This window comes from Phoxinus phoxinus, assembly GCF_949152265.1.
Source record: "Phoxinus phoxinus genome assembly, chromosome: 5".
In the NCBI taxonomy this organism is placed as follows: Eukaryota; Metazoa; Chordata; class Actinopteri; order Cypriniformes; family Leuciscidae; genus Phoxinus; species Phoxinus phoxinus.
The window spans coordinates 14,832,987-14,843,073 of record NC_136880.1 but is presented as its reverse complement, the minus strand read 5'-3'; the positions used below and the strand labels follow the sequence as shown (position 1 = coordinate 14,843,073).

At 36.4% G+C, this 10,087-nt stretch overlaps 1 protein-coding gene across 1 annotated transcript; it reads left to right on the top strand.

Moving 5' to 3' along the window:
• The first annotated feature begins 3,118 nt into the window (after positions 1 to 3,118).
• On the top strand, positions 3,119 to 9,659 carry slc35d1b (solute carrier family 35 member D1b). The gene is made up of 13 exons (XM_079614279.1): positions 3,119 to 3,498; positions 3,799 to 3,832; positions 4,643 to 4,729; positions 4,817 to 4,884; positions 5,005 to 5,076; positions 5,183 to 5,251; positions 5,416 to 5,518; positions 6,239 to 6,331; positions 6,489 to 6,556; positions 8,490 to 8,568; positions 8,661 to 8,743; positions 9,040 to 9,092; positions 9,183 to 9,659. The coding sequence occupies exons 1-13, from the start codon at positions 3,317 to 3,319 to the stop codon at positions 9,191 to 9,193; spliced, it is 1,002 nt and encodes a 333-aa protein (XP_079470405.1). The 5' UTR covers positions 3,119 to 3,316; the 3' UTR covers positions 9,194 to 9,659.
• The last annotated feature ends 428 nt before the right edge of the window (positions 9,660 to 10,087 follow it).

Sequence of the window (10,087 nt, the reverse complement as noted above, 5' to 3'; positions counted from 1 at the left end):
CGAACAAAAGCCAGCCTGACCTCTTGAACTGAGCTTTGTGTTGAGGTCACAGTTTAGACTCTTAAATGCAGAATCAATAACATGCTGTGTAAATAATTCAGGTGAGCGTAAAGACTGTGATCATTTTTCTACCAGTTAAAGATTGATAGATGTTGTTAACCAGTTGGTTTTGGCTCTTGGGCTGGTTTTTGGTTCATCAAGTGATGGGCTGGTTTTATTACTCTGGAAAAGAAGAGGATGAGAAAGGACGTTTTAGAGATGACAGGCTTTCATTAAAATTCCACAGCAACTTTCTTTTCCAACATCAATGCCTCACCAACTAAAGTGGGCCACCAGTCTGTGTTTTCACCTTGATTGGAAATGAAAATCTCTCTCTCTGCACATGCACACACACACACACACACACGCATGCACACACACACGCACACACACACACACACACACACACACACACAATGATGTCTAAAAATAAAAATTCTGTCATCAGTTGCTCACCCTCCCCTAGTGAAAAAAATATGCTTTATTGTATTTGAAATTCCCTTTTTCAATAGTGCATTGCAAATATACTAACAAAAGAAGTACTATCTTTAAATATATTAAAAGTATATAAGCATCATGCTTTTATTTCACAATACAAATTTAACACTAACATTGTTGTATTTTAGTATATTTTCAAAAAATATATATATATTTTAGAAAAATATACTTGAAGGGAAAATTCTGTTTATTTTTTAAAAGTGTATTTATTTGCACTTTACTTAAAAATCTATTTTAGGTATATTTTAACTGTGTGCATTTCGATGCATTAAGTATACTTTCAAAATACGTTATAATATACAATAGTATATTGCACAAAGTATAGCTAAGTAATATTTGTTTATTACTGTAAGGTGCATTTGTTATTGAAGACAAAGTGTGCAATTTGTAGTATCTGGAATAAACCAAAGCTATTACTGAGCATATACTTTTTACAAAAATATAATACACTTATGGTATATTTCTTGTATGTTTCGAAGACACTCGTAATGAATTTGTAATTTACTTGTAAGAACACTTCACTTTAATATTACTAATCAAACATCTGATTAATCCCTACACTAAGTATACTTGAAGTTGTTCCAATTTAGCAAAAATATATATTTAGTCAAAATGTGTTGTTTCAAAAAAATTTCATTCCAAATTTTGTGGAACATAAAAGAAGATATTTTTGAGTATTGTTTGTGTTTTTTGTCCATGCAATGGAAGTCAGTCATAACCAAAACTGTTTGGTAGGCACTTTCCTGCAGAGCGTAGCTCCAAACCCAATAAAACACATCTGAACAAGCTAACCAAGGTCTTCAATATCATCATTAAAGCCACAGTCAGGTGAGTTTGATCTAAACTCTGCAGGGAAGTGGATCTCGAAGGCCGGAGTTGCCGATCGATGCTCTAAACATCTATACGAATGAGTTAAATCCATTCGGTGGCATCAAAACTCAAATGATCTTTAAGGTGCACGCCACTAAACCCTCCAGTAACACTAAGCACATGTACTCACACACACCCATCCCCCTGTGACAGGATCACACATCCCCACGAGTGTGAGCTGTGTGAGTGCAGTGATAGTGAGGTGAAAATTGGGGTCTGGGGGCCACATTCCCTCAAACAGCAGCAGATTCAATAGGAGTTTGCCTAGTACAGGTCAGAAACACACATTGGGCCCTTATCCTGCAGACACATGATTATTGAAGGGTCTGAAACAGGTCTGCAGTTTTTAATCTTGTTTTCAGTTTAACACAATGGCAAAACAACCTCATGACCACCAGGGGATCCCTTAAAACGACTGGCGACCAACACTGCACAAATGTTTGTAATTTGTATAGGAAAAATACTTTACTATACAATGAGAAAATGTTAAAATAGTAAAACACTGTCAAATTTAGGTTGAATATTTTTGCACTTTTACATGTTTCTACATGATTCAGACTCACTGTTTAAATGTTTGGCTGAAAAGTCAACAAATAGGCTGCTATATAAATAAACCTTATCTTTTTGTAGGCAAGACTTGAAGTTATGCCTACAAAAATTTACTTATCATAATAAACCTACCCTCAGAAATATTAGCGCAAGTGTGACAAATAGCTCATGTACTTTTTTTAGATCACAAGATCAATCACTATATGCACAAATATGTAGGCCTACACTTCACTTGGTGAACGTGATTTCACCAAGTACCGCATGTTCCTGGATCAACATCTTTGTTGGATCAGATCAACCAATCAGATTTGAGGGACAAGTTCACAGTTTATGTCAAGTTTAGGCTTCAACATCAGTGTTATTCTCCTATCATTTCCCTCTGATTTTAGGGAAAAGTTATGGGTAGGGTTAGGTTTAGGGGTAGAGATCGGTAAGGACTACATTTTGGGACAGGAATGTTGTTCCAGGATCAAAAAAATATGAAGATCAAGGAACGTGTCTTACTTGGCAAAATCACGGTGACCCACTTCACTTGAGGTTTTAGTAAGCAAAATGTGGTTTACCACTCAACTACTGTGTTCAGTACATCTTTGAGGTGCTTTAGCTCCACCTGCTGGCTACTGTTAATAATGTTTTGCAATAATGCAGTATGTGAAATACAGTGACATTTACAACAGAGTATTATGTATAGAAATGGCCAATATTGCTGCCAGTAAATACTTAATAATGTGTTGTCCAACCTTAGGATAGAAAACACTGTAGAAGGGATGTGAAAATGCCCTAATACTTTGCAAGTTTCCACTGCCATAATTTTGTGCAGGTTCATCATAGTGCTGGTCTAGCGCAATGGCTTTTCACTGACTGTGATGACGCGTTTCCACTGTTGTCAACATGATCAAATGTCATGTCAACATATCAAATATATTGCTATATTGTGTTTGTACAGTAAATGACAAAAAAAAACATATGCTGCGAGGGTTTTTCTAATCCAATGGCGGAGGGAGTATTGGCAAATTTGACATTACATTCTGACCAATTTAATCAATCTCTCTATATTTTCCCCTCTTTTGAAATCAAAAGTTGAACTATCACAGGTTTTTTTTTTTTTTTTTTGCTATTGGAGCAAATGGGAATAAAAAAAATACATCTGCAGTAGTTTCCTGTTCACTGAAGTTTACCACATGAGAGCCCCAGACATGTGAAAAGGGTCCTGCTTCCGCGTTCCACAGCCGGAAATGTGAAAATGGTCCGTGGAACACTGTCCCTTTAAAACTTCAGCGAGCGAGTGAAGGGAACATTTTATTGTGCAGAAAAGTATTTGGACCTTTTTTCTCCCGATAGTAAACAGCATTTGGTAGACATGGCGGACATACGAAAAGTTCACTCTGCGAGATATACTCAGAATAACGCAAAAGATAATGTTTCGCTAGATGAAGGCAGTGGCAAATCTGCGTTATTTTTAAAGTTGTTTGCAGCAGTTTGCTACGGGATCTCTTCTTTTGTCATTGTTGTCATTAACAAGAGTGTTCTTACTAATTACAGGTAATGAATCGCATTCATATTCATTCATGTTTTCTTTCAGCACATTCAAATTCAATTGTGTGTTTTATTACCAGATGCCACCGAGAAAGTATAGTAGTTAGTGATGGATCTAACCGCTTAAACTCTGTGTTTCGCAAGATTTTTACTCTACTCACCTTTGCTATGATATTACATATTGCTTGGTCATAGCTGCTGTTAGCACATATCCAAACACGTTAATAAATGACTGTAAATGAGCGCTCTATATGGATTTCATGATGTTTATTATTTTGTGCACTGTTATTCTGTTTTCCCACTCAGATTTCCTTCCTCTTTAGCAGTGGGAATTGGCCAGGTAAGAATGTTATTGCTCATGCTGTGACATTTCTGATCATTTGTGTTAATTATGAATCCCTAAAAATTAGATCCATTGAGATTTATTTGCATTGACAGTTTCATAAATGCATACAATTTTTAAGAAATCATTTAATTATTGTATGAAGTCGTTTTTTTTATTTTTCTAGTTCTATTAAATATATAAATTACATTTATTTGAAATTATTGAATTATCTTGAAGCTTCTGCTAAGATAACTAGTCCATTGCTACAATATAATATTAGATTATTCATTTGCAATCCAATTTAGCCTCCTGTTTTGTTGTTCTTCTGAGCGATCTTCTCATTTTCTTCTTTTAACTGGAGCAAATGAAGCTAAAGTTAGCCTAGATGTTTATCATGACAGTACTAAAGTCAAAGGCCACACTCAGTAGCTTTTTTAAATACATACAATGGTGCCAATTACCTCTTCTCATCTGTGTTTGAATATAGAGAGACTGCAGATTGTTCATTGAACTCAAATATTTGACTGCTCAATCCAAGCAACTGTGTAATAAGACGCTTTTCATCTCAGGTTTTCCGAGATTAACCGCACTTCAGTTTAGTGACATGCCACTACATTGACTTGCTCAATATTCATCTAAATAGAACGGTAGCTCTCAGGAATAAGGTGGTTAGCTTTCACAATCTGTTAGATTCATTCACATGTAGGCCTACTTGCAGTATTTGGTGTTTTAATGACTGTGACAAGCATTTATTAAACATATATTTGACAAACATGTAGCACTTAGATTCCAGTTTCTGATGAAAGTTCATTATGTTGTTTGCAGATGTTTGCAACTGTTGTTGTTCTGCGAGCAGCAAAATCATTAAATGTGGTTGATTTCCCCGATTTTGATAGGCATGTGCCTCATAAGGTAGGTCTGAGCACACTCAAGCCCAAACTATACTTCAGTTTTCATATACACATTGTAAGTTCAATTCTCACTATATTTACTGTGTAGGTATTTCCACTTCCCTTTCTGTATGTGGGAAACCAGTTAACAGGCCTGTTTGGAACCAAACAACTGAAGTAAGTGTGCGGTTCTGAAGAACAGAAAACAAAGCTTCAAAACTTTTTCATGCATAGCTGTTGTTATTCTTATATACTGAATGTACAATAATATCACATGCTGCATGATCTCTTCCGCAGTCTTCCGATGTTTACCGTGCTCCGGCGATTCTCCATTTTATTCACAATGCTGTTTGAGGGTTACCTCCTAAAGTACGTCTCCACAGTATCACTTTGCTTTTGTGTCAGTTTGCAGCTGACCCAGTTCAAGTTGTACGAGATGTGAGATTTACACTATTTGTTGTTTTTCTATTTGTAGAAAGACGTTTTCAGGGTCCATAAAGGCAACCGTATTCACCATGATCCTAGGAGCTTTTATTGCCGCAAGGTAGCTTCAAATACAAACTCGATAAAAAGATTACATTTGAGATTTAATTCCTTGACCTCACAGAAAACCAATTTCTTCTGTTGATGAATGTAATCGCAACTCTGCTGTGTTTTAGGAGTATTTATGAACAGTGACAGTCACTTCGATTCATTTGCCTTTCACAGCACAGATTTAGCTTTTGACCTCCATGGATATGTGTTCATTACACTTAACAACATTCTGACTGCTGCAAATGGGGCTTATATGAAGCAAAAACTGGACTCCAAGGTAATTTAACCCTTAAGCCTGGTTTATGCTTGACATGTCCACACTAGTGCAAGAGTGTGTGCAACAAAAGTCCCATGATCTCTGTTTCGCACGGTCGTGAATGTGCCAATTACTTTTGTTTAATTTAAGTTTTGTGGCTTCAAGTCCAATATCTCTATCAGTTGTTCTGGTTTAGAAAGAGTATGCCTTTTGTATTCAGACTATGATACACAAGTGTTTAATGTGTGTATATGGAAACTACGTTTCACAGACAGGGCTTTGATTAAGCCAGAATTAGTCCAGTTTAGTTTGGACATTTGAGTGGTTTTTATAAATGTGCCTTTGAAGAAAACATTACTGGTGTGCATCTAGAGAAAAAGCCATGACACTGAAATATTTTAAGATATGGTAGTGCCAGTTGCTTTCCGTTAAAACGGCTCAAACGTGCATTTTAGTCTGGGACTAGGCTTAAGCCTTCTCTGTGAAACCAGGAGTAGTGTGTTTAGGCATGTGGTGTCTATAGTAGGAGATGGGGAACACAATTTCATGCGTTCATGAGCCCAGCCAAAAAATGTAGGTAAATTCAATGTGTAAAAATGATATTTGGCAGAGACCTGCTATCCAGTCAATTCCTGACCCCCTTCTTTTAACCCATTTTTAGTCTAAGATAAAGTCTAGTTAAAAATGCTGGTTAATGTTTCTCTTATTTTATCAAATGATTTCCCCCTCCTTGCATTTCAGGAACTTGGAAAATATGGGCTGCTGTATTACAATGCTTTATTCATGATTATTCCCACTATGATTTTAGCATACTTTACTGGAGACATTCAGAAAGTAAGAATTTTAATACATAAACATTTATTTATTACACTAAATGTTTTGATAAATGAAGGACAGTTGGAAAATAGATCTAAATTCTGCTTGACTTTTTAAGAAAATTGTACATAAGAACCAATAAAAAGAATAAATATGATCTCTTATGAATTTTCAGACTTTGGAGTATGATGGTTGGACCGACGTGTTCTTTGTGATTCAGTTTGTGTTGTCTTGTGTCATGGGGTAAGTCTGATATTTCTAATCTTTTTTTGTTACTTACAAGTCACAGTCACTCTACAGTGTTATCCTACTCAACTGCTTACTCATTAAACATAGTAACACAGATCAAATTATTCCTAATATATCGGACCTTTTATTAAAAGTATTTTTACCTGTTGAGACCAAGCGGCAACCTTCCGGTCTCTCTCGAATCCAACACGGAAGTGACTTAAACTGCAATTCACCGACTGGCCACTAGAGACAGGCTGTTGGAGAGTCAATCTCATATTAAAATGCCCAATTTACAGCAGAAATAATTTTTTTACAGCCTGGTACAAAAACTGGTTTTGGTCTATATATCTAATTTTGTCCTTCATGACAACTGTGAGGGAGGTGAATTTTTTTTATAACTCATCCGTTTAAATTATATTAAGCCTTAAAGTTCTGCATAATTAAGGGTGTGGCCACTTAGCAGTTTGTCTGCTGTCTGTCAGCGTCACGTCACCTCAGCTAATATGGAAGGCCAAAAGGGCCAAAACGTGTGAATTGCGTGTTTACAGTTTCTCACGTTTGGCCCTTTTGGCCTTCCATACAGCTAATCCCGCCTCTTTGCCCATTTTCGTTTATCCGGGAGTGACGTGCGGTGACGCACTGCCAAGATGGCGACGGCCGGCTCCGCCCACTTTGGGCTTCAAAAATGCTTTTCAGAAACTTATGGGTGACGTCTCGGACACTACGTCCATTTTTTATAGTTGAGACATGCCTGCAAAAGCACTCATAATGGTGCGTTCACACCGGATGCGAATAGCGCGTCAGGCGCGAGTGATTTCAATGTTAAGTCAATGCAAAGCACGTAAAAAATTCCTGCGACGCGAATGAGGCGTAGAGTGCGGCGTGGTAGACGCGAATGATTTTAGGTAGTGCTTTTTGTGCATTCACACGTTTGACGCGAATTCGCGTCTGCCGCCCGAGTTGAAAAATCGGAACTTCTGCGTCAATTCGCGCTGCGTTAACCAATCGGAGCCTGCTTGCTGCTGTCACGTGGTGAAGTGACGTGATAAACGGGGGAAGGCCCGATTTTCAGATTATAATGTAATTTTAAATGTTTGGCCTCAATAAATTATTTTGTAATGACTAAATGCCCACATGCAAGAAGGAATGACATTGTTCAGATGTTACCTATGAATGTGCAGTCATAGGCTACATTTCTGAATGAGATGAAGAAAAACTCACATAACGGTAATTAAAGAAGTCGTTTGACCTACGTTATAACGAGTCATTAATGTATTTTAACTTATATGTTTAATATAATAGAGCCGGAGCTATAGATTGAGAATTTAAACATTTCTCGTTTACCAGCGGCAAACGTCAGGAAGACTAGCCGAGGTAAGGCTGCTCCAGGCGGGTTACATGAGCGCTGAGCGCCCGGTGATCGCTGGATCTCACAACTCCGAAACGTCAGATACATTTTTTAAATAGGCGCTATCTTTATAAATAAACCACAGATTTGAGCTTTAAACAACTACATTCCCGACTGAACAACTCTTAAAACTACATTTCGTGACACAATAACAGTAGTATTTTTAAATTTCCCGCCTAGCACTTGCCTCTCCCAGAAGAAACGGATTTCGCTCCAAACGCTTGCTTTTTACGCGCGTCCATTTCGCTTTGGAATTTGCATTCAAAATGTTCAAGCGTCAAACTAGACGCGGCAGGCCCGAATTTGACGCGCTATTCGCGTACGGTGTGAACGCACAGTAAGAGTTGTGTTTGAGTTGGGGGAGGCGTGACGTCCGAAAGGGGCGTTTACAACATATGCTGTACTTTTGTAATTCCATTACGTGTTGTAGAAACTACATACTTCACCTTTAAGCTGTTTTTTGTTTTTGTAATTTTTTAGATGTTAAAAACTGATATATATTTTTTGTGATTCTAATATCATTGTTTGTTTGGGCAGGTTTATACTCATGTACTCCATTATGTTATGCACACATTATAACTCCGCTTTGACGACTACAATTGTTGGCTGTATCAAGGTTGGTAATTCACTGAATCTTGGCGATTGAGAAGTGTACTGTAAATATGATCAGTTAAGAGTTAACTGTGTTTCCTTTAACCAACCCAACAGAATATCTTAGTGACATACATCGGGATGGTGTTTGGTGGAGATTACATCTTTACTTGGGTTAACTTTATCGGCCTAAACATCAGGTAAAAAGGTCCATTGTAAAATGACATTGAAGAAACTTAGCCGCAGAATTTGATCTCAGTATATGAGGGTCATTCTCATGAAAAGACTGTAAAAGAAACTACAAAATGTGATGTCTTTTCCTTGAATGATCAACATGGACAAATTCCGGATTTTCTCAGAAAACATGAATTTAGAAGAAATAATTAACATATTAAAATGTGAATAAAAACTAAATTTAGGTAGAATTCAAAATGTAAATCTGTATAACCCATACATTAAAAAAATATATAACTTTTCTTACCTTTTCCCCCAATAGCATTGCTGGCAGTCTTGTGTACTCGCACATCACGTTCACTAAGGAACAAAAAAGTAAGTGCAGGAAAAAATGTTTTGTTTGATACTATTGAATAAGGATAAGTGTATTTGAGATGACATGTAACATGTTGTGTCTTTTAATAGAAACAAGTTGATGGAACAATAGGAGAATGTTGATAATACTCACGGGAGTCAAGAACCCAGTCCGTCTCACTTCACAGCGCCTTGAGTGCAACTGTGACCAGCAATCTTTTCAGCAACTTTGGCACTTTTCATTAACCAGTTTGTGATTGCTGACTTACTGAACTTTTTTTTTTTTTTAAATGTACATTTATATAAATAAATAAAGACACAAGATGGATTGTTGCATTATGTAAATTGTGCACAGTATATTTTTTTAAATAATTTTGTAATTGTTTAATGATATTTGGAAAGACGAATGTTAAAAAAGTGTAAAAAATAGTTTTATTGAAGTTTTTAGATGGATGACACATTATTTTTCTTTGCTATGATATGAGATCCACATTTCCTTTTGTCTCTGTAAATTGTAAATGTCTATCTTAGTTCAAATTGAACTGATCAATTCTAAACCAATAAAACTTTTCTGTATTGGATGAGTTTATTTGTCTTTCAACTGAGTGATTAATCAAAATGATTTTCTGTGGTAATTAACATTATGCCGCAAAAGCTGTAGATAGAGCTTCTATTGAACGTGGATTGAAAGGTTATCATAAGATTATAAAAACCCCAGGAACTTTGCCTACATGCAAAAAAAACCCTGAATTGATATATCAAACATCGAAAAGGAATTGCCTTTTCCCACCTTTGTTGCCATTGGCTTGCTTAGTTGGGGACATTAAATTTAACATTTAATATTCAACAATAATATAGATCTGCCTGCATTGACAGCATTATATGTGAACTGAACTGAGCTGGACGATGATCACGGTTTACTCGAGTGGCTATATATATATAAATGAACTAAATTAATAACTTTTCTTAAAACGAAAATGAAACATCACTGAACTTACTTAAGCTGGACTGTGACA